Here is a 24167-nt window from a genome sequence, read left to right as displayed (position 1 = left end):
CCTGGCTGTCCTGGAACTCTCTCTGTAAACTAGGCTGGCCTTGAACTCTGCCTCTGGAGTGCTGGGATTAAAGGCAGGTGCCACCACTGCCCAGTCAATTTCACTTCTTTTCCCAGTGTTTACCTGACTTTGCAGCAGTTTGTCAAAGAGCATCTCCTCCCACCTCCCCAAAGGCAACACGTCATTTGACAAACCAGATTTATGTATGTGCTGGCTGGTTTTATGTCAATTCCCTTTTGCAGACTTTCTCTATACATTCTATACATCTGTCTTCGTTAGAAATAGTTTGGTCATCATATTCTGGTAGCTAATCAGGCTTCTGTTTTCCGTAGGTTTGAATATTTTAATAGAAAATGGGGGGGGGTGTTGCAGCTCATCTGCTCTTTGCCCTTTTATCAGGGTACAATTTGTAAAAGGCTCAGGTTTCAGATTGAGCCCGTTCCCAGCAACCACAACCCTCTGTAAAGGACAAATTGTAGTACAAAAATGGAACCTTTACAATCCAGCAAGCCTTGGAGATTATGTTAAATGTGGAGTACTGCGGGTCAAGCCCATTTTACAGATGAGGACAGCCCAGTTCTCAGTGCCATTATGGCTCTGTGTGGTTGGTGGTTACTTCAGCCTAGCCCTTCTCCTTGCTCCTTTAAGACCATGCCCTCGATCTCTCCATCTGCTTTCCATTGCTGATTCTCTATCGCCTGCTATTTGATTCTATGAAGAAACACAGACTTGGAGAAGGATGTGACATAGCCTTGGTCACACCGTGGGTCCATCGTCAAGGCCCCTGCACCTCCCTCGTTCCTGCCTTTCTCCAATCCCGCGACTACCCAGACTCTGACTCCACTGACAACCTGGCAAGCTCTCCTGAGCCTTCTGTTGTCAGGGATTGGGCCGCAGCTCAGCATCCACCGCCGCCTGCACTAGGGGGCGCTAGGGACCACTAAGGGGCGCGCGGAGCTGCCAACCACTCAGCTTACCCTCCCGGTGCCCCGCTCCCTCCGGCTGCGGCTCCGCCCCTACCGGCGCCCCGCCCCGTCCGGCGCGGCCTCGCTTTCTCCGTTTTCCAGGCGCCCAGGACCCCCCAGCCCACGGACTCGCCAGCTCTTCGCTCCGACCATGGGCCCTGCCGATCGACCCGCGCTGAGATCGCCACCGTCGCCGCCACCTCCTCCATCGCCGCCATCGCCGCTGCTACTGCTGCTGCCCCTGCTCCCTCTGTGGTTGGGCCTGGCGGGGCCCGGGGCCGCGGCGGACGGCAGCGAGCCGGCGGCCCGGGCGGGACGGGGCGGAGCCCGCGCCGTGCGAGTAGACGTGAAGCTGCCGCGGCAAGACGCCCTGGTTTTGGAGGGCGTCAGGATAGGTCCTGAAGCCGGTCCCGAGCCGCTGCTGGGCGGTCGCTTGCTGCTGGTGAGCGCAACCCTGCCAAAACATGCCGTGACCCTCGCGTAGACCCTGCTCCCCAGTATCTGTCTTCCTTCTGAAGCAAGCCCTAAACAGCCCAGAGCCGCTCTCCGGCATTCAGGGTTTCACAGACCTGAGATCCACATACCCCTTCCAAATTCATTTCCACACCCCGACCTTGCATCCTCTGTGGGAGACCCCAGCTGCTTCTTCTACACCTTTTGCTTCCCTTTTCTCATGGCTCCTCACACAGATGGATGTCGTGGATGCTGAACAAGAGATACCTGTAGACAGCTGGATTGCAGTGGCGTATGTGGGCAAAGAGCAGGCTGCCCAGTTCCACCAGGACAATCAAGGCAGTGGCCGGAAGGCATATCCCAAGGCCCTGGTCCAGCAGGTGCAAAGGGTATTTGGAGGGAAGTGGAGAAAGGGAATGCTTTCAGAACATCTTCTAGAGCCAGTCTTATGAGGAGCCTTCCAGAGAAGGCCTGGCCTTGGGTCAGTAGACCCCAGTGTGATGGGGAGGTGGGAGGGGGTGGAAGATTTCCTTGGGAAAGAGCACCTGTTCTCAGAATATGTGACGGGAGTCAGCGAGGGTGGGGAAGCTGCTTTGCCAGGATTAGGGCAAATGATGAGGCTTTCTGGATCCTACAGTAGTGGAAGTTTCACACACACGCTTGGAAATGTGCAAATTTCTTAAAGTCAAGGATATTTCTTATGTAACTATGGTATCTGAAGTTGGGAAAGTTAACATCGCTAAAATATTGTAATCTCTGCCTCATAATTAAATATTGCCTCAGTCCACAACCATCACATGTTACCTTTGGCTGTCATAGCTCTTCCGGTTTAGCTTTTGCTTACCTTGAGGGAGCTCAGCCTAGTCTCTCCAGTGGTCAGGCTCCTGAGAACCGGGGCCACTGGGAAGGCAGATGTGGCGGCCTCTCACCTTCTTGCTTCCTTTACAGATGCGCCGTGCCCTCTTCCTGGGAGCCTCGGCCCTGCTTCTCCTCATCCTAAACCATAGTGTGGTCCGAGAGGTAAACCGGAGTGGACTGTGAGGGTGAGCAGGTGAGGGGAACGGGGACCGCAGCCTGCTGACCTCCCCTGTCCCCTGCAGTTGGACATCTCCCAGCTTCTGCTCAGGCCAGTAATTGTCCTCCATTACTCTGCCAATGTCACCAAGCTGCTGGAGGCACTTCTGCAGTGAGTTGGGTTTGTTTGGGGTGGTTTGCTGCCCGAGTGCCGTGGGTCTCTGACTCTCCTCCAGTGGGCCCTTACCTGACCCATTAGCCTGTAAACTACTGTCTGGTTCAGAACCGGGGAGATGGGGAGGAGGAGGCATGGCCTGGGAAAGGAGTTGCCCTATGGGCAGAGAGGGACTAGCCCAGCATGAGGAAGCTGCAAGCCTGGTTGTCAGGCTATTCCTTGGCCTGGCTGGGTGAGAACCCTGGGCATCCACTGCAGAGCCAGGTAGATTCATCTCCTTCTGTCTGCCCTCCCACCCCACCCCACCCCATGATTCTTCCTCCCAGGAGGACCCAGGCTACTGCTGAGATCACCAGTAGAGAGTCCCTGTCCGCCAACATCGAGTGGAAGCTGACATTGTGGACTACCTGTGGCCTCTCCAAGGACAGCTATGGCGGCTGGCAGGACCTGGTGTGCCTGGGAGGTGGTCAGGCCCAGGAGCAGGTAGGTAGCTGCTGCTGTCGTGTCTCCCCCCCCCCCCAGCAGCCTTCACAGATCTCTCACTCTTCCCGTTTATTTTTCCACTGGGGAAAGCACCCAGGCCACGTACACGCTAAGCAAGTGTTCTGCTGCAGAGTTCACCCCCGCTGCTTCTTTATTTCTAGTCTTCTCTCTACGTTCTGGCTACCTTATGTTATTTACCAGCTCCTATACGTACCCTCACTTCCTGCCTCAGGACCTTGGCCTTGATTGGCCTTTGGTGTTCATTCCCCTTTTTTCTGTCCACATGAGTCCTTGCCTAATGGCACTTTTGTAGCTCAGCCCACCTCACTGCTTTGGACTGTCTGTCCCCTCCATTGCTCTGCTTGTAGTCTCGCTCCGTCTGCTCAGTCATAGCTGGGCTTGGCCAGGCTTTCTCAGCATTTTTAGATCCAACCCAGTATGTTGGAGAGAGTGGCTTAGTGTCCACGTTTCCCAGTGTTTAGCTTCCAGGGGTTCAATCCACAACATTTCTTGAACCCCAGTCTGTATAAGTTGGGGAGAGGAGTCAGACAGGTTAAAACCCTGGCTCCTGAACCTTAGCTGAGCAACTACAGGCCAGTGTTTTCCTGTTCCTCACATTCTCCCTTCCCCTGGGGTGGACTACATAGACCTCTGGGAAAGGGCCCAGGTGGCCTGGAGGTGAGAATGTACAGTGTTTAGGACAGGCTGGCAGGGACAGAAGACAGATTTCAACAGCTGCAAACATACTGCCAGCCAAGTTGGGGTGGACGTGGCAGATGAGATGTCCAAACGATAGCTGGGCAGGCATCTCAAGTAGCTGTCCTGATGGACATGGATGCCAAGTCCGGCCCCAGGTCCAGCTGCCACCCTGAGCCAGGAATGAAAAGCTGTCCTGAAGAGCAGCACCCTGCTGTCCTAGTGGAGGGGCCCTGCCCTGCTCTCCCTACCTGGGGCTTCCAGCCTGGCTGCCTCAGTGCAGTTTCAGAGCGGCTCTGGCTGGGGAGCAGAAAGATACAGTCATTGTGTAGGACAACAGTGAACCCTTCCGGGTCATAGCCAGAGCACCTGGGCCCAACCGAGGGTGTTAGGAAGAGCAATCACAGGGAAGCACTGACTGTTAGGACATCCCGCCCTGTAATCCGTGACGAAGACCAAGAGCTACTGAGAAAGCCGGGAGTTTTGAAGTGTCTTTATTGGTCACAGCACATTTAATCTGCGTGAGCCAGTGCACCTGTGTGCGGGTGCCCACGTGGCTTGCACAGAGACTGAGGCTAGCTACAGTGTGACGTGTCGGACTTCCTTCTCCACCAGTGAAAGGGCCTGGAGGACTACCCAGGGCAGCAGCAAGGAAGCCCCATGGTTAATGGGTGTTAGGAGGGCGGGGCGGGGCAGGGCGAACAGTCACCCTGAGGGGCGGGGGAGCTCCTGGAGCAATAGGCCAAAGTTGTTAAAAGGACAAGGGCAAGTAAAAGCAATTTTCAAGATAGGGGAAATGTGTCAGGGCATGAACAAGGCAAGGGACAAGGGAGAAGACAGTGAAGGAGGCATGGCGTTGTTGGATTGCCGCTGAAGTCCGTGGGTCTGGGGGTGGGGCCTGTATGCTGGCAATTGAGAGAGAAATGATCACAGCATAGAGGCGCACCTGTTCCTGCTGCTTCTGCAGTTTCAGGGGTGAACATCAGCTTAGATGAAGTCAAATGGGGACGGTAGGGACAGACCAGGAGGAAATCTACGCTGGCAACAGAATAGCAAGGCACTAAGGACAGATGTGGCTCTCCATGCATCTGGGGCAGATCCTGAGGAGCGCATAGGTAGGTGAGATGGAGCCTGAAGAGACAGAGGCCCTCAGTGCATGTCCCCTGCTTTGTCACCAGTGTTCCTGGGGGTGGCTATTCCTGGGGGAAATGTGTAGAGCAGCCCAGAGGCCCTGACATCCTTCTCCCTCCCCAGAAGCCCCTGCAGCAGCTATGGAATGCCATCTTGCTTGTGGCCATGCTCTTGTGCACAGGCCTTGTGGTTCAGGCCCAGCGGCAGGCATCAAGACAAAACCAGCAGGATCCTGGAGGCCAGGTGGGAGCCAGATTGTAGAAGCCCTCATGCCCACAGCCCTTGGGCCTGCAAGACTGTGGCCATCCTTTTCCCACAGGGGGATTTGTTCAAACGCCGTGTGGTTCGGAGACTAGCATCCCTCAAGACCCGGCGCTGCCGGCTGAGCAGAGCAGCACACAGCCTTCCAGAGCCTGGCACTGAGACTTGTGCTGTGTGTCTAGACAACTTCTGTAACAAGCAGGTTAGTGCCTAGGCAAGTCAGCCACCAGTTGACCTGTGGCATCCCTGATCCTGCTCCCAAGACCCTCAACCCTCCAACCAGGACCTTCTTCCAGTCCTCATCATGGCTACTAAGAGCATACCCGGGGAAGACCCAGGAGTGCTCAATGCATAGCCCAGGTGAAGGGCACAGGTCTGGCCCTCATCTAGAGCCTGTGCTCCTCCCCCACCCTGTAGTGGCTCCGGGTACTGCCCTGCAAGCATGAGTTCCACCGAGACTGCGTGGACCCCTGGCTGATGCTACAGCAGACCTGCCCACTGTGCAAGTTCAATGTCCTGGGTGAGCATCAGGGGCAGGGGGGACTCCTGGGCTAACCCCCAAGCCCCATCTGATCCTTCTCTCTCTGTTCTTCCTTCTACCCTTCAGGGAACCACTACTCAGATGACTAACTGCCCAAGTGAAGAATATCCACTTTGGGATGGACTCTTCCCAACCTCCACTACAGGATAGTGGGTTGGACAGACCAGCTAGCCCTGTGGGCAAAGTCAAGGCCTCACCGTACCCATGATGGGTAGGAGGGACTCACAGCCCTGGGCTGAAGACACAGAGCCAGGACCCAACAGGCAAGGAGAAATATTAAAGCCCTTCTCTGCAACCCTGGGATATTTGTGTCTGCCCTTATAGGCAGCTCCCAGGACTCTGGGGAAAGAAAACATGGCCACTACATCTGTCTCCAGCTTCTGGGGCTTCTATGATTGAGTTTTATGCTATTTATTGGGGGATAGATTGAGGGAAAAGATTTGTGGCCATGGGACCCACTGGCATGGCCCCATCTTTGAGGCTATTGCCTAGTCAAATCAAAGGTGTAACGTTCAAATGAGCCTCCTCCACTACCTGCTGCCTGTCCAGCCGGATGACTCCAGTCTGGCGGATCAGAGGCCTTAGAAACCATCTAGTGCTCTATTTCTTGGTTGAGCTAAATGTCACTGACCAGGATACTTGAAGCCACAGAATATATGTGGTGCATCTGCCAAGGGCATCATTTAAAAAAACATTTGGGTAGGGAAGTTTTAATAGTAAAATAAACATGGAATATATTTTAACATAAGACATAAAATCTGTGCAGATGTTTTAAGATGTTAAGCAATAGATGGGTATGTGGTGGCATATGCAATAATCGCAGAAACCTGAAGGTAGAGGCAGGAGGATTAAGAGTTCAAGGCCAGTGGGCCTCTCAGTGGTGTACCCCTTTAGTCCCAGTACTGGGGAGGCAGAGGCAGGCAGATGGATCTCTGTGAGTTCAAGGCCAGCCTGGTCTACAGAGTGAGTTCCAAGACAACAAAGGATACACAGAGAAACCCTGTCTCAAAAAATTAAATAAATAAAATAAAAACAAAAATAAATAAGTAAATAAATAAATTAGAAACAAAACAAAACAAAAAGTTCAAGGCTGATCTGGGCTACTAAGAAAACCAGAGGATCATGAGTTCAAAATCAACCTCGGCTATACAGTGAGTTTGATATCAGCCTGGGCTCCTGCCAAAAACAACCAAACAAAATAGCAGTCACCAGTCACCTTGGCTTCTCTTGCTTGGAGCAGGGAGAACTCTTACAGTCCTCAAAGCTTCGCACCCTTCTGCTGCATGAACATGCCATGTGTAATCTTTAGGACCCTGACTCTAAGAAGTTTATGTTACGTGACCTCAGGTGAGACCTTCAGGCGAGGGCACTGGTAGAGCAAGCACTTACTCACCTGAAATGCACAAGGCCCTGAATCCAGTTCCCAACACTAACAGGAACAAGAAAATGAGAAAAGCTTCTGGTCAGCACTCGTCCAAGGAAAGCAGGAGCAAGTCAGAGACAGGGGAATCCGTGTGGGAGACACATTCTCTGCTGTGCACGCTCTCTCAACAGGGTCTAGATGTACCCTTTGCTGTCCTGAAGCTTGCTTGCTATGTAGACCAGGCTGGCCTCAAACTCAGAGATCTGCCTGCCTCTGCCTCCTGAGTGCTGGGATTCCAGGCGAGCACCACCACCTGGCTCTGCTGCCTTCTTTAAGATGGGTGGTGCAAATAAGGCCAGGCAAGAGCAGCATGGCTATGGGGACCTCAGCTCCACAGCCTAAGCCTAAGGATCAAGCTCTGCCCCAGCCAGAAGGACTCTTCCGCAGAGCCATCTAAAGGAGACACAAACAACCTGGACTTCTGGACTTTTTGCTTGTTTCTTGTTGTTCTCTTGTCTATCCGTCTGTCTGTCTGTCTGAGTCAGGTCCTCCCTATATAGCATTAACTAGCCTCAAACTCTCAGTCCTCCTGTTTGGGAAGGGTCTGGCTTACCAACTGGTAGAAGTGGGAGCTAAGAAATGGATGTTGAGTCAGCGGAGGCCTGGAACGCCCAGCAGTAATGGCCTCTCCCCAGTACAGTGGCTCAGAGCATCCAGTCTCCTCCAGATACCCTGGGCTGTTAGAGAGAGTCAAGAGACCTGACAATGCCAGCTTACTGCGCATGTGGCTCCCATTGACCCTTCACTGCAAACAAAGGCAGTCGACCTGACGGCCTCCCCACCACATAATAAATAATGCCACCCAGAAGGCTTGGAGAGTGACCTGAGAAGTCCTGTGACTTGAGGCAGGCTGATGGCCCGCTCTAGAGAAATGACCACTGTGTCATAGGATGGTTGGTCCAGCCTTGCAGGCTTGTGTCATCCTGAGCTCATCAAACCATGGTTGGCTAAGGTGTCCAAAGGCCTGGTCTTCCCTTCGGTGGCTTTGTGAGGCTCTGACCTCTAGGACTTAAGAGGGACCTCTCAGTTGTCCCTAAAGGCAGTGAGCTCCTTGGTGAGCTGCAGAGCCAAGGTGGAAGGTGACGGCACTGCTGTTCCCTGCCTCCCTTGATGGGCCAGAGGCAAAGTCCTGGTGTCTGGTTCCTTGTTCCAGATGTGCCCTCACATCCCGAGCCCTACCCTGAGTGCTGCTCAGTGACCCAGGGTTACCCCCTCTGCATACTCTCCCCACAGTGCCTGTCAGGATGGAGACAAAAAGTTCACACTCAATGGCAGGCCTCTATGGGCCAGTGACCTGCCTGGTGGGATCACAGAGGCCTTTGTCCAACAAGGAGGGAAGGTCTGTTCCCCCAGCTCAGCCACGCTGAGGCCAAGATCACTGTGGGCAGATGGCTGGGGCTTTTATTCCATGGGGGTTGCTAGCCACCTGCCCTCCAGCCCTACCCCTGCTTCAGGTTAGGTGGGTCGTTCCTGGGGCTGGTATGTAGAGCCAGCCTGACCTCGGTTCGGTGAGAGTTTCCTCCTGAGCCTGGCCAGGGCTCGGATGGGGTTCTGGGTGCAGGTGGCTGAGTGGGTTCTGTCCTCCAAAGAGGACTTGCTGGGCCAGTTGCAGGGCTGCCTAGAGGGGGATGCTCGGGACCCTCCTGGGTGGGTCCTGCCTGTGCTGCTCGTCCTGCTGCCAGGAGACTGCCGTCTGCCCATGGGCCTGAGGGAGGACCGGAACACAATTCTCTGTGATCAAGGGGACCCCACCGCTTATCTGCCCCACCTCAAGGAAAGCCTACTCACCCTGGAGATGTATTCTGTGCTTGGGCTGGGGGTACCTCTCCCTGGGTGTCCTTGTAGGGAGGGGACCAGAGCTGGCCCTGTGGGATCATCTGCAAAGAAGGTCAAGCTTAGAAGGGCCCAGGAGTCCCTCCCTGCACTAGTGTCCAAAGATGGATGCGGAGGCAGAATCCCCAACCAAACCCTCCAGTTCCCTTCACTAAGATGGGGTTTGCAAAACCATCCAAGGGCCTCCTCACCTGCAAACCCTTGGGCAGGCAATGCATACTGACGAAGTAAAGGAGGGAGGGGCTGTAGTGGGATGTGAGCTGGAAGGCTACATCTTCCACAGCCTCATACCTTTTGACATACGGAAGAAGTTTTTCAAATGTGGCCTAAAGCCACATGCCACGAAGTAGGCAGTCTTGAGTCCTGCCTGGTAAGGACCCCTTCCTGTAGTGATATTTCATTTGCATTTCAATAAATAAAGCTGCCTGAAGATTAGAGAGTAAAACAGCCCCACTGGTCAGCCTGACACACACCTTTAATCTCATTCTGAGATTCCTGGAAGCAGGATTGCCATTTCATCTTGAGGTAGAGGTAAGAACCAGTAACTGACTGTTTGGCTTTTCTGACCTTCAGGTTGAACGCCAATTATCTGGAGTCCCTGGGTTTTTATTAATCGTGCTATATCTTCCAAATACCCAACCCCCCTCAAAGGCTCACTTTGAGGCTTCCCTGTTGGGCCACTTCTCGGATTTTGGTCAGCATTGATTGGAGCCGCCTGTTCTCTTCCTGTAGGATCTGAATACGGATACCATTGGCTTGCAGTTGCCTCTCCATGTCATGGGTGACATTGCCGGAGTCTGCAAAGACATATTTGGGGCCTTACATCACTGGACCTGCCTCTTGTCAGGGCAGACGGTGGGGAGGGGTAGCATCCAGGCATCCCGTCACATAGTCCTTCAGAGGCTTTTGTTCCCTTCCTGTTGCCTGTTAAAGGTGATGTTACATTTTAGAATTTGAGAGCAGGGTGAGTTCTGCAACTTGGAGGTTTGGATCTTGTTCAGGACCGCTTGTCATTGACCTGTCAGAGGTACTATAGGCTGTGCAAAGGTCCACTGGGATTTGAGTTCCAGGAAGTCATCATATATGTTCTTCCTTAACTGTATGTGGTAGATGAATGACAGCTTCCAGTCCTATACACCTGAGCAGTTGCTGTCCATGCTAGAGCCCAGTTTCCTGGTTTATGAGAAGGTTGTTGGACTGGAGAGAAGGCTCAGTGAAGAGTGCTAGCTATTTTTCCAGAGGACCGGGGTTCAATCCCCAGCACCCACATAGTAGCTCACATCCACCTAATTCCAGTTCAGAGGATCTACCCTGTCTTTCGGCCTTCAGGCACCAGTACATTGATATATATATATATATATATATATATATAGTCAAAATAGCCATACAGAAAAAATTTAAAAAAAAAAACAAACATTTGTAGGGCTAGTGAGATGGCTCAGCCGGTAAGGAAAGATCGAAACTAAGCCTGACCACCTGAGTGTGGTCCCTGAACCCCTGGACCCATATGGCAAAATAAGAGAACCAACTTGTACATCTGTCTTCTGACCACACTTGTGCCACGGCAGGTACACACACACACACACACACACACACACTAAAGGTGCAAAAAAAGTTTTTAACAAGAAAGTCCAGGGCTGGAGAGATGGCTCAGAGGTTAAGAGCATTGCCTGCTCTTCCAAAGGTCCTGAGTTCAATTCCCAGCAACCACATGGTGGCTCACAACCATCTGTAATGAGATCTGGTGCCCTCTTCTGGCCTTCAGGCATACAGACAGAATATTGTATACATATTAAATAAATATTAAAAAAAAAAGAGAGAGAAAGTCCAGGTGAGCTCATGAGGCAAGGGTTTGACGTGTAGTGCTCAGGAGTGATGACTCACTGACAGCTGAGCCACAGTGGACCCACCCATCCCAGGGCCTGAGAAGTCTAAGAGAGCTGGTGGGAGAGCAGAGATTGCCTGGCAGGATCCTGTACCAGTGTAGATGCCCTATGCTCCTAACCATGGGGTCTAAGACACTGAACAGCTGGGGATATGTCTAGCAAGATGATCCTATGCTGTATGACACCAGGAAAGGCAACCTGGGGAAGCTGAACCAGGACTGGCATGTGCTGTGGAGGACATGTGCTAAGGGAAGACATGCCTCAGTTCCACTAGGGCAGCTGTTCTCAGCCTGTGGGTTGTGACTCCTCTGGAAGCCAAATGACCCTTTCACAGGAGCTGCATAGAGATCTCCTTCATACCAGATATTCACGTTATAATTAATTACAGTAGGATTGCAGTTATGAAGTAGCATTATATGGCTGGGGTCAGCACAGCATGAGGAACTGTATTAAAGGGTCACAGCATCAGGAAGGCCGAGAACACTGCACTAGGGTGAGAGGTACAGTCACTTTGCCGTTGTCTCCACAAAGGAGTGAACAACACGGGACACTTGTGGATCATGGCATCTCTAGAACCACAACTCACCTCCTGCCCCCAGTCTCCTCTTGCTGAGGGTGAGAACAGTACCCGATCACATCCAGGCAAGCCTATGCCCAACCAGGCCCCACCCTGCCCTTAGCAGTACCCTAGGCCCCTACTTTGGATCTGGGCCTCCGTGGGCTGGTGCAGGTCTGGGAAGGCCACCAGCAGTCGCTCCCGCTCCTTTAGTTCCTCTAGCTCCCGTTGCAGCTCCGAGACGGTCAGCTGCAGGTCTGTAGTTACCTGCTCCAGCTCCTGTTTCTCCCGCTGCAGGCTCTGCAGTAGTTCCTGGGGCAAAGAAGAGCTTAGCCCTGGCTCAAAGCTCTCTTGGGGACACACAGGTCCAGGGATACACAACAGGTTAGAGGCTCCTCGGAAAAGAGAGTTGCCCTCTCTCTCCCACCCTACCCCCACTGCACCTGCTGTGCCTGTAGCTGGCACTGTCCCTGTTCCCTGTCGCTCTGGAGGCTCTGCAGCTGCTCCTCCAACTCAGCTTGCTGGGCCTCAGCCTCATCCAGACTTCCCCGCAGCTCTTCCCGCTCCTGGTCCAGACTGTCCAGCTGCTGGAGCAGAGTCCTCTGCTTGGCCTGCAGGGACTGAATGGAAATGAATAGGCAGGGCAGATAAAAGGACCCTAGGGCCCAACTAGCCATCTGGGACTAAGGAAGCTGTGGTGCGGTGTCTGTGACCCTCTGTGCTATGTTTGGATGCAGAGATCAGCGCACAGATGCTCAACTGCAGAAGGAAGGCAGCAGGCAGATGCACATTTGATCGGGACAACACCAAGACCCATTGTTGAGAAAGCAGTTGGATGACCCCTTCTTTCCACTCATTCAAAAAGGATTCTGGGAAACAAGTTTTGTTTCTTTTCATCAAGTCTCCAGTGTCATATTTTCCTGTGTCACTGAATATCACTCCCCCCCACCAAACAAACAAACAAATGAACAAAACAGCTGGGCAGTGATGGCGCACACCTTTAATTCCAGCACTTGGGAGGCAGAGGCAGGCGGATCTCTGAGTTTGAGGGCAGCCTGGTCTACAAAGTGAGTTCCAGGACAGCCAGGGCTACCCAGAGAAACCCTGTCTTGAACCCCTCCGCCAAAACAAAAGAAACCCAAATATCCTGGCACACACTGAATATAAAGAGAGAGACCTGGCTCTACCTCTCGGTAGTTGTATGCCCTGGGGAAACTTGTTTAACCTCACTATGCTTCAGTTTTTCCATTCATAAAATAAGGAACAACAGAGTATCCACCTCCTCCCATTGTGGCAGGGAATAGGGATAAGAGGGCTGCAGAGCCTGAAGCCCTCACCTCCTGATGACGGACCATGCTGTCGACTCGGGCCTTCTCTTTGTCCAGCTCTGTGCTGGCCCAGCGGATCTGCTGCCCAGCCCCATCCAGCCGCCCTGCCAGCAGCTGCACTTGCTCCTCCAGCTGCTGCACCTGCTTCTCAGCTGCTGCCCTCCGCTCACCTTCCTCCTCCAGCTGCTGGGTCTTTGCCACTGCAGGATTGAGAGAGCAGGTACACAGGGGGCAGGGGAAGGGAGCTCTGGGTGAGTCTCTGACTGGGACTAAGCAGAGGTCACAGATCACAGTACGGGCTCTGGACCACATGAGGCGGGTCTGGACTACAGAAGGCACTTTCTGCCCCCTGAAATTGAGACTGCAGCCTGAACCATCACCATCAGCCTAGAGTCAGAACCATTCTCCTGTGGTTCCCACTCTCCGCCCTAGAAGCTTTGGATGGAAACAGAGGTACACGTCCAGTTATACAAAGAGTTGGAGATGTGGATGGGGTCACACAAAGGGGCTTCTTACCCATGGCCTGCATGGACTTCTGCTGCTGCTTCAGGTCTCCCTCCAGATTGGTCACCTTTGCCTTTAGGTCACACGTTTCTGTGGCAGCCAAGAGAAAGGCCTTTCAGTGGATCACTTGGGCCTGTGGCCTTTAAGCCCAGTGAACCCTGTAGAGTAGAGGCAACCATCCAGTGTGCAAGGGCTGCTTGAGTTGCCAAGGTGGGGTTGGGGTAATCCTAGGAGGCCTTGGGCCCTGGCATGCTCCATTGGCTGCTGGATTACCTGTGCCTCTCTGGACCCAGTGATGGGCGTGGAGGCAGTGGAGAGGCTCAGAAAGCAGTGACTTCTTGCCCTAAGCCCTCAGTTGGTAACGGTGGACAGCAGTACCTTGTGTCTGTCCAAGAGCTTTTGCCAAAGCCAAGAGGCTGCTCTGTTGAGGCAGAGGTGCTGGGGATAGGGGGAGCTCCCTGCAGGTACTTTTAGTGACCATTATTGAGTGAATGTTAGATGAACATCCCAGCCCTCTCCCCTTCTGAGGCGACAAGCCTGAGGCTCAGGTGCTACGCAAGCCTCCAGGTATCCCCTGCTCACAGGGTGGCCAATGGATGTCTACACCCTTCTTGCCGCCTTTCTTTCCTAGGTCTCTTCCATGCATTCTACTGGGATTCGCCCTGCTCTCTGACGGGAAGGAGGGATGATTGTCCTAAGGTTATGGCAGTATCTGGCCTCTGGGGAGTAACCTGCGATTAGCTGTTGCCTGTCACGCTCGCACTCGGCCAGGCTCCGCTCAGCCTCCTCTGTCTGCCGCTGCCATTCTCCTCTCTCCTGCCGCAGAGCCTGCTCCAGTTTGCCCACTTGCTTCTGTAACCCGTCCTTCTGGCCCTCAGCTTCTTCCAGCTGGGCCCTGAGGGGCCCGATAAGTTGGGTGAGGGCTCCCACATGCTTATTGAGACGAGTCAGGTCTTTACTCTGTTCTGCTGCCCAGTGGCCCATGGTGGCAGCTGGCAGTGGTTTGCGCCCCATGCTGTCCTGCACCAGCTTCTGGAACTGGCCCAAGGACGAAGGCAAGTTCTGGCTCTGACACAGGCTGATGACCACCTTGCCCACCTCCCACAAGCTGCCCTGGACACTGGTACAAGCATCACAGGGCACCAAGGCTGTCTCGATGGTCTGGGAGTGGACGCTCTTGGTTTTCTCGGTGGTCCCAGCTGGGCCCCGCAAGGAGACTCTGACAGGGATGCTCTGCAGCCCTTGGCAGATCAAGGGCAAGCCTGGCACTGGGGAAGGAGGCTTGATGAACTTGGCAGTCATGCATTCGGGGCTCCTGGCTGGTTCACCCTTAGCTGTGGGCTTGCCGATGGGAATCTCCCCTTGGTTTGCTCTTTTCTGGGGTCAGGAAAAGAAAGGGAAGGCAGGTGAGAGAGATGGACATGGGAGGTAACCAGTACCCTGGAGATGTTCATGACAGCCTTGCCCTGTGATCAGACCTTCAGATGTTAAGTGACACCCACACAAATCACAGAGAACCTTCTCCCTTTTCTCTCTGACTCAACCCAGCCCTGGCCTCTTTTCTGCTCTCCCTGCTCTAATCCCAGGCTTTGCATGGTTAAATATGCATGGAACTGGGAGGGTAATGGTGGCAGTTACAGCCAATTCTTTTTTTAAAAATGATTTATTTGTTATGTTTACAGTATTCTGTCAGCATATATTCCTGCAGGCCAGAAGAAGGCATCAGATCTCATTACAGATGGTTGTGAGCCACCATGTGGTTGCTGGGCATTGAACTCAGGACCTCTGGAAGAGCTGCCAGTGCTTTTAACCTCTGAGCCACCTCTCCAGACTTCCCGGGCTCTTGCTTGCTCTCATGCCATTGTAACCACTCTGTTTTAGATTCCTCTCCCTTCCTCACAGGGCGACTGTGAGGATTAACGGATAACCTGTTAGAAAACCTGCTGTGTAGATGAACAAACTGAGGTTCAGTGTGTAAACAGCAAAGCCAGGGAGCCAGACTTGACCCCAAGGTCTGCTTTCTTCATTGCCAAGGCCATGGGACTTGAATGGGGGGCTCTAGAGTTTGAGTGCCCCAGCTGGACAGTGGAGAGCCAGCAAAGGACCAGCAGGTGCAGTGGCGTGGTAAGAAGCTAGAATAGGAACAGTATGTGAGGGAGACCACAGGGGCTGAGATGACCCACCTGGGGCACTGCCTGCTGGTACAGCATGCCCAGCCTCAGCAGGTTGTTCCAGAAGCGCCGCACTGTGAGCCCCACAGACATGCATGGCCCTGCAACTCGGGCAGGAGGCATCATCTGATCCAGACTGAGGTTTTCCAGGTAGCTGGCACAGCTCTGAAGCAGCAGCAGGAGCCTGCGGGCAGAGTTGCTGGGTGGCCTGGGGCCAATGCTGGTCTAATAAAGTCTTCATACAACGGGGGGGGGGGGGAGGGGGGGGTTGAGCTCTGGGAATTGACTTGGACATCAAGGACCTAGAGAGAGTCCATGTGAGCATCATGCTCAAACCAGGGGCCACCTCCAAGCTGGTGCCCTCTTGTGGCTTCCTGGATGTGCCTTCTGCTTCCCACTTGACTAAGGAGCTGAAGAAAGGCAGCCTGGCTCAGAAAGTCCTGGGTAAGTAGTGCCTCACTTTTACAAATGAAACCCCTAAATAGCAAGAACATCCCAAAGTCACAGGGTAAGCGGGGCAGGGCAAGGGCACATACGCATTTTCATGGTTCCAGTCAGAGTTGCCTCTTCCAGGCTGAGCAACCTCTGTGACAACTGAGATGGGGTGCAGACAGCTAACCTCCAAGTTCAAGTTTAGTCAAGCTAATGCTAGGGAAAGGGGGTGTTGGAAAGTGTGCCTAGGCATGGCCAAGACTTACCTTAAAGATAGAATTGTATGTTTGCAACACACAGCTGGAAGGTAAGTGAACTTATCTTGTTACAGGAGGTAGGGGTAGCAGGAGGCCCCGAGGCCTTGAGAGGGAGGTAGCTACTGCCTCCAGGCCCACCCTCTGGGCCATGTGGATAATAACACTGGGAAACTAGGACCCAGCAGGGAATTTAGCTGATCAGTCTGTGTTCTCAGACAGCCACCTGTGGTGGGGGATGCTGTGATACATGTAGCCTTAGCCATGGTCCCATCATTGACATGTCCTGAGCATCTTAAAATGTCACACTGTTGGCTAGAGGCCACGGCCTTCACTCTAGGGTTCCCAAGCTAAGCTTAGATTCAGTTGTCTCTGGCAGGAGTTACTTTTATACCCAGGAGTCACTTATACACAAAGGAAGCTAGTACTAACTCAGAAGTAAACAATGCTCAGCTGGGGTGTGAAGGTCGGGAGGTATGTCAGAACAGCTTTACAGGAAAGGGGTGAGTGATCGGGCCCTGGTGGGTAAAGGGGTGTTCTGTCAGAGCAGGAAGGGGTTGGCAGGGCTGGCTTCGCTGCCTGCCCTGGGAAAGGAAGTGCTCTGCACTCACAGCAGTCCAGCCCTGAGGAGGTGCAAGCACTGCTTTCACACTCAGACCTCCTCTAGGCCTCTCAGGAGTACCCTGCCTTCTGGATCCAGGCAGGTCCCTCCTCAGTGTTTCTGATGCCCATTGGTCCCTGCAGTTTTACTGCATGGGCAGTTTTTGAGTGGTTCCCAGGAGGAAATTTTAATGACAGTGTAGAGGTGGTGGGGTGACAGAGGAGCAACTGGCTTTTGCCTAGCAGGGCCAAGGGTGGGAAAAACATCCCCCACTGCGTTTCTGGCCTTGAGAAGCACAGAGGGAACACAGCCCACAAAACGCCAGAAGCTGGGATGAAAATGCTAAGCAGCAGCTATAGTGTTCCTGCCACACAGAAACCTGAGGGGGGGGGGGAGCTGGAGAGATGGCTCAGAGGTTAAGAGCATTGCCTGCTCTTCCAAAGGTCCTGAGTTCAATTCCCAGCAACCACATGGTGGCTCACAACCATCTGTAATGGGGTCTGGTGCCCTCTTCTGGCCTGCAGGCATACACACAGAATATTGTATACATAATAAATAAATATTAAAAAAAAAAAAAAGAAACCTGAGGGGATAGCAGTGCCCTGGTATTATGGGGACCAACAGCAGAGGGCAGAGTGGGGCTAAAGACAGAACTTCCTGAGGTAGACAGGATAGGGCAGCAGAGTAGAGCACAGAATCAAAGGTGGTGTTGTAGAAGTCGGGGCTGTGGTGGCGCACGCCTTTAATCTCAGCATTCAGGAGGCAGAGGCAAGCAGATCTCTGTGAGTTGGAAACCAGCCTGGTTTACAGCGCTAGTTCCAGGCAGGTAGGGCTGTTACTGTGTCTTGAAACCCTGTCTTGAAAAACAAAACAAAACAAAATAAAAAAACAGAAAGAAAAAAGAAACAAAGGGTCCTGAGTTGTGGCCCGACCTGTATATTCACTTCACAGTTGACGGTTGAAAGGGCTCCTGCAGCTGCTACAAAGGGGCAGGTTTTGGCATCTTTAGATGTCCAGATTTGATCCAGGCCTCACCTGTCAATGACCAGCTCCAGCAGCACAGCATGGGACAACTGCGTGAACTCAGGGTCACCTGGCACGTGGTCATAGTGCTCCAGAAGGGCCACCATGTCAAGGTCACAGGCCACACGGTCAGGGAACTTCCAGGATGGGAAGCGCACAGGCCCAGCTCGGGAGAACACATCCACAATGGTGCCCTGTAGGTCCGTGAGGTCCTTGCGCAGGCTGTCCATGCAGGCCTGGCCGCCTAGCAGGTGTGCCATCCCCACAACTCCTGGGGCTGAAAGAGGAACCAGGGTCAGCCAAAGTGATGTCGCTATTGCCAGGAGAACCTTATAAACCCCCTGGTCTGTCTGGGTGTTCCAAATCCAAAATCCACCTCTGATTTTAGGGAGAAATCCTGAGTGACAGGCCTTTTAGACCCTGGCTCTCTGCATGTCTTAGCCAGCCTCATCTAGCCTCACTTCTACCTACCCAGTCCCATGGCGACCCTGCCTCCAGAGAATCTGTGTGCCCCAGGCCCCTTTGCTGTATAGGAATGAGTCTTCTACCTGAAGGGAACAGAGGAAGCCCCGAGTAAGTGGAGTACTGAATGAATGGATGCTCTTGATATGCACAGACTATCAAGGACTCCAGAGTCTCCCTTGTGGCACTAAGCACGGATGTTGACAGTATATTCAGACTATTCCCACCATAGCTTTCTCCCCATGGATGTTTACAGCCTGAGTATTGCCCCCTACTGAGACTGTACCTACCTAGCTAAACTTGTCTCCTATGTCCACTGGTAGACCATAAACCCAGTCTCCCTGTGTATTTATAATGACCTTGCCCCCCTGCCCAGCCCTCTATAGAAACGCGGAGCTTCTGAGATGCTCTGGTCTCTCTATCCCAACCCCATCTTTGCTTTGTGTCTGTCCTGGCATCACACTGTCGCTGCTCCCTGGCAGGTCCAAGTCTGGAGCCATGCTACATGTGACACAGCCCAAACACATCATAGCTTCAGCACGACAGGGAATGCTAGGATCACTGCACCCCTGTGAACATGTGGACCGTGCCCTTTGAGCTCATCACTGTATGACCTGGTCACCAAGCCTGAGACCTGGGCCCAAAAGTGCTGGAAAACTCAGAGGCCCAAGGTGGTGCTGGGGTCTGAGGTGGACTCTGGATTTCCCAGAGGACTAGTTCTTACCTCTCACAGATGTTTGCCCATGAAGCTGGAGTGACTGACTATGTCTATCTCTCGCACTAGGCTCTGAGGTCTGGGGCTTGTGCAGATGCCTGGCTTTCTGGCTCCTGGCTTCCTGGTTCAGGTGCAGGGCTGGCCGCAAGCGGCCCTCCCATCCCTGGGAATGGATGCACAAGAGAGTGAGTGAGCACACAGTCAGGAGGGATTTCTGGGAGATTGGGTAGGAGCTACCTGCAAGAAGAAGAGTCCAGGCTGGAGGAACGGGAAGTGGTGTAGGAGGTCCTTCTTTCTATGTGTTGCTTGTATTGGTTAATGAATAAAGAAACTGCCTTGGTCTGATAGGGGAGAACTTAGGTAGGTGGAGAAGACAGAACTGAATGCTGGGAGGAAGAAAGCAGAGAGAGAGAGAGAGAGAGAGAGAGAGAGAGAGAGAGAGCTGCCATGGAGCCGCCAGAGTCAGACATGCTGAATCTTTCTTGGTAAGCCACTGCCATGTGGCAATATACAGATTAATAGAAATGGGTTAAATCAAGATGTGAGAGTTAGCCAATAAGAGGCTAGAGCTAATGGGCCAAGCAGTGATTTAATAATACAGCTTCTGTGTAGTTATTTTGGGGCTAAGCTAGCCGGGCAGCTGGGACTAACAAGCAGCCCCTCTTTGCAACAGGGATGAGAAAAAAAGATTGGGGAGCATACAGACCTTCAGCCTGATCACAGAAGTGCCACTGCCCCAAATCTATCCCCTTTATACAGAAAAGGGGAAAGTGGAACCTAGAGAAACCACTCAGGCAGCAGGAATTTTCCATCTACCCTCTTTCTTCCATCCTTAGGCCATGCTGCTTCTAGAATAGCCATGTCCAAAAGAAGTATAATACAAAGAAAGGGGCTTGGAAACAGAAAATGGCATAAGCACAGAGGCCACCTTTCCTGTCCCCTCACGCTTCCCTGAAAAGGTGGTAAATGCAGGAACACTGGCTCCCCTCCCTTCTCACTGAAGACCTTGTATGCCTGGCAGCAGGAACACTGGCTCCCCTCCCTTCTCACTGAAGACCTTGTATGCCTGGCATTCTGTGGGAAATCTGCTTGGCGAGGAGTACCACAGGAGAGTGCAAAGAAAAATCTGGAGTCAGAGAGATGGCCAGCAGGTGAAACACTTGTCACTCAAGGTGGACAAGCTGAGTTCTATCCTCAGAACCTATGTGGTACAAGGAGAACATCAATTCACAAAAGTTGTCCTTTGACCTACACACAGGCATTGTGACACATGCATGTATGTATACATACATCAACACATAATAATAAACAAGTACATTGTTGTTTTGTTTTTGAGATAGGGTCTCACTATGTAGCTTTAGCTGGTCTGGAACTTGCCATATAGACTAGGCTGGCCTCCAGCTCAGAAATCCACCTGTCTCTGCCTCCCAAGTGCTAGGATTAAAGGTGTGTATATGCAGCCCTGCTTTTCTTTTCTTTTCTTTTCTTTTCTCCCTTCCTTTCTTTTCTTAAACATCTGTCTTACTAGGGATCTCAGTCTTTTCTTCCTTCCTTCCTTCCTTTTTTTTTTAACATCTGTCTTATTAGGGATCTCAGTCATGAACCTTGTGATGAGTAAGTTAAAATATTACTTTCCCTTTCTTAGACCACATTAAAAAAGAAAGCAAAAAGGAAGCAGGAGAGATGGCCCTCTTGCAGAGGACCCAGATTCAGCACCCACAAGCATCTATGGGTACCTCCAGTTCTAGAGGGTGTGATGCCCTCTTTTGTGTCTTCAGGCATGCACACATGTAGTACCTGGACATGCCTGCAGGCAAAACACCCATACACATAAATATAAGTAAATCTTTTAAAAAAGGAGTGAAAAAAGAAAATTTAATTTTATTTACCCTAATATACTCAAGACATTATTTCAACATAAACTCAATATGAAATTAGGATTTTTGTTTATTATTTTCTATTTTTTGAGACAGGCTTTCACTATGTAGCCATGGCTGTCCTGAAACTCACTGCACAGACCAGGCTGACCTCAAACTCACAGAAACCTGCCTGCACCTGTCCCATACTCCCCCGAGGGCTGGGACAAAAGGTGTGTGTCATCATACTTGGCTTTTTACTTATTTTTAATTTGTTTATTTGTAAGTGTAAGTGTGACTGATGTTTGTAGATACCCATGGAGTCTGGTGGTGTTGGATCCCATGGAGCTGATGGTACACGCAGGTCAGCCATCTGACATGAGTGCTGGGAAGTGAACTCAGGGCTCCTGCAAGAGCAATACATGGTCTCAATTTCTGAGTCATCTCTACAGCCTGGGTAATATTTTTTTTAGGACGTGCTTGTACTGGGCTCGGTGGTCCAAGCCTTTAATCCCAGCCCCTGGGAGGCAGAGACAGGCAGATCTCTGTGAGTTCAAGGTCAATGTGGTCTACAAAGTGAGTTCTGCGACAGCCAGGACTCTTACACAGAGAAACCCTGTCCTGAAAAACCTAAACAACAATAACAACAACAACTAAAAACAAAACAAAAAACACAAAGAGAAAGAAGTAAAAAAGGCAGTCTTGTAGGTACCCCTGCTGGCCTTGACTTTGAGAAGGGTGACCTTCAAGATATGATCCCCCACACCTCTACTTCCCAAGTGCTCTCATGACAGGTGTGTACCACCAGCCTCTACAAGTGATGTTGGAGAGTGAACTCAGGGTTTTGTGAATGCTAGGAAAATACTCTACTGATTAAGCTATACACCAAACCCTTAAACGTTTTTTTTTTTTTTTTTCGAGACAGGGTTTCTCTGTAGCTTTGGTGCCTGTCCCGGAATTAGCTCTTGTAGACCAGGCTGGCCTCGAACTCCCAGAGATCCGCCTGCCTCTGCATCCCAAGTGCTGGGATTAAAGGCATGCGCCACCACCGCCCGGCCCTTAAACATTTTTTTTTAAATTTATTAAGCCACAAAGTCCAGTGCTTATTTGACCCATATGGGTCAAATCTCAATTAAAAAAATTTTTGTTTTGTTTTGTTTTATGTCTGTCTACATAGCCCCAACTGTCCAGGAACTCATTGTATAGACGAGGCTAGCCCCAAACTCACAGAGATCCACCTGTCTTTATCTCTCAGTACTGGGATTAAAGGTGATTCCACCACACTTGGTCCTATTTCAAATACTTAAAGCCACATGGGGCTAGTGGTTACTGTGTTGTGCAGTACAGTGCAGAGGGTAAAATGCTATGTGTTTATCAACAATGGGATTGAAAATCTACCTGCTAGGGTCAGGCAGGGTATGGTAACACAGGCCTGTAACCCTAGCTCTTAGGAGGCTAAGGCAGGAGGAATGCAAGTTCAAGGACATCCATGGCTATAAAGTGAAAATTGGGAGGAAGGAGAGAGCCTTTAGAAACCACTAACTCCCTGCAAGGAGTGTTGCCCATAATACTTACATACAAACAAATACATTTGACTCATATCTCCCATGTGTTGACTTGGCAACCGCCTCTGGTGAGACAGTGCAGCCCAAGAGATTTTTATGTCCCCAAGTGAAGTGAAGACAACAAGGAAAACAACATGAGATAACCTGGATTTCTTTCCAGGGAAGAACATGAAGGAAATAAAGTGAGCAAGAAGTTCCAGTCTGGGGAGAAGCATGTTCAGGAGACAAAGCACTGAGTGAAAAAAAAAATCAATCTGTTTACTGGGGCCATCTTGGATACCAATTCCCATAAGATTCTGGGTCAAAACAGCAAGAATAGTCAAAGTTAAGCAGACACTACAGCTTGGGAGGACAGCACTTGCTTAACATGTCTGAAGCCCTGGGCAAGCCGTCAGCACCACAAACATGTATGCCCACAGAATACCCAAGGTTACTCTCTATTGATTCTTTTAGAAATAGAGCTTATGCAGATTTATAGTGTGCTTGTGAAGAACATGTGACACGCGCTTTGTCATTCCTAGGTCTTGAGTGAACGATAAACATGAAGCTACCAGCTCTGATCTGCGCCTGTGACCACAGAGGTTATGGCTCTAAGGGAAGCAACACTGTTATTACAGGGGTAGCAGCTCAGAATGTAATTTGAGGTTTTCAGACTCCCAAGGAAGGACAGGAGCCTTTCTCTCCATTCAACCTTTAGTCTTCCCTCTCTCAAACAACTAACACTGTAGTTGAAGACCGTGCTTATTTCTCAGGCAGCCTGAAGCCCCTGAGGTTCGGTCACTACTAAGAAAGTATTTTTAAACTCTAAAACCACGTACATGACAACTGCCAATCTCTGACCCGAGTTAGCTATTGTCTGGACCCCTTGGGACATTAAAGTGACACAGTAAAGATATAGTAATAAACATCAGATTAGTAGAGAAAACTGGACTGAGAATGGATTCCCCCCCCCCCCCCGTGCAAATTTTTTTTCCCCTCCTTAGTATGGACTCTTACTTCGTGGTCTTCACCAGCAAACAGCTTGCTCTAAGGAGCAAATGATGCATTACCTGTAGTGTTTGACACAGGATCTAGCTTGGAGTAAATAAATGTCCAACTGATCCTAACTATCCCTATTCTGCATTAACAACAGTGAAATAACCAGCTACCGAGGGGATGGAGAGGGACCTTGGGTGTTTTGTTGTTGCCCCATTTCACAGGTGAAGCGAGGCAGGATGAGCACAGAACCCTCTTTCGGTATTCGGGGAATTGGGAGAGGAAAGGGAATGGGGACCTAGAAGATCTCAAGAGAGTAGAGACGGTGGTTTACGACTCCGGGAAGCGAGAGGCGTGGTCTGCAGGCCGGCACCGGTTGGAGTTTGAAGAACAGCTGTGATTGGAGGAGGTCGGGCTTGAGGGCGGGGCTATGGAAGTTAGGGTGCACCTTACAAAAGAGGCCAGTGGGAAGAGACCCCAGGGAATTGCGGGCTTGGGCTCTGTAAGGAGGGATCCGGAGGAGATGGTGCTGATCAGAATCAAGGGACTAAAGGTGTAGTTAGGTGGGACTCTACGGCAACAGGTCTAATGGGAGGAAAATTCTTCAAAATGACAGGCCAAGCAGGAAGGAAGACTGGAGTGGAGGGGGCTTGGAAGGTGCGGTCGCAGGGAGCGAGAAGCGGCCAGGGCCGCGAGGGGAGTTCAGCTCACCTGTCTCCGGCGTCGCAGCCTCAGCTCTGTGTGTGGCCGGCTCACAGAACTTCCCCCAGGGCGTCTGCGGCTCCTGGGATCCCTCGAAACCCTTAGCAGCGCGCCCAGACCGCTGCCATGGCAACAACGTAGCGCGCCGCCGTGCCCGCGCTA

At 51.8% G+C, this 24167-nt stretch overlaps 2 protein-coding genes across 5 annotated transcripts; one reads left to right on the top strand and one right to left on the bottom strand.

The window, feature by feature from the left end:
- Positions 1-1026: 1026 nt before the first annotated feature.
- Positions 1027-6665, top strand: LOC121436391 (RING finger protein 215-like). Of its 3 annotated transcripts, none has more exons than XM_041636230.1 (9): positions 1027-1407; positions 1655-1807; positions 2367-2438; positions 2519-2604; positions 2934-3090; positions 5044-5160; positions 5237-5380; positions 5596-5698; positions 5786-6665. In XM_041636230.1, exons 1-9 carry the CDS (start codon positions 1117-1119, stop codon positions 5806-5808), a joined length of 1146 nt encoding a protein of 381 aa, XP_041492164.1. In that variant the 5' UTR covers positions 1027-1116; the 3' UTR covers positions 5809-6665. The 3 variants fall into 3 exon arrangements, with proteins under 3 accessions (XP_041492164.1, XP_041492163.1, XP_041492165.1); XM_041636229.1 differs by having other exon boundaries at positions 1028-1407; positions 5041-5160; XM_041636231.1 differs by having other exon boundaries at positions 1030-1407; positions 1655-1798; positions 5041-5160.
- Positions 6666-8388: 1723 nt separating this feature from the next.
- On the bottom strand, positions 8389-24140 carry LOC121436528 (coiled-coil domain-containing protein 157). 2 transcript variants are annotated; one of them, XM_041636520.1, is made up of 12 exons: positions 24015-24140; positions 18917-19070; positions 17743-18007; positions 15433-15604; positions 13981-14626; positions 13262-13339; positions 12755-12945; positions 11861-12037; positions 11561-11729; positions 9633-9772; positions 8931-9019; positions 8389-8847 (listed from the first exon to the last, which is right to left on the bottom strand). In XM_041636520.1, exons 3-12 carry the CDS (start codon positions 17988-17990, stop codon positions 8598-8600), a joined length of 2160 nt encoding a protein of 719 aa, XP_041492454.1. In that variant the 5' UTR covers positions 17991-18007; positions 18917-19070; positions 24015-24140; the 3' UTR covers positions 8389-8597. The 2 variants fall into 2 exon arrangements, with proteins under 2 accessions (XP_041492454.1, XP_041492455.1); XM_041636521.1 differs by having other exon boundaries at positions 11861-12028.
- Positions 24141-24167: the final 27 nt, after the last annotated feature.

This window comes from Microtus oregoni, unplaced genomic scaffold (genome assembly GCF_018167655.1).
Source record: "Microtus oregoni isolate MIOR12 unplaced genomic scaffold, Mior012 000049F_ref0000343, whole genome shotgun sequence".
In the NCBI taxonomy this organism is placed as follows: Eukaryota; Metazoa; Chordata; class Mammalia; order Rodentia; family Cricetidae; genus Microtus; species Microtus oregoni.
Note: the sequence above shows the minus strand (reverse complement) of the source record. Positions and strands in the feature narration are given on the sequence as shown.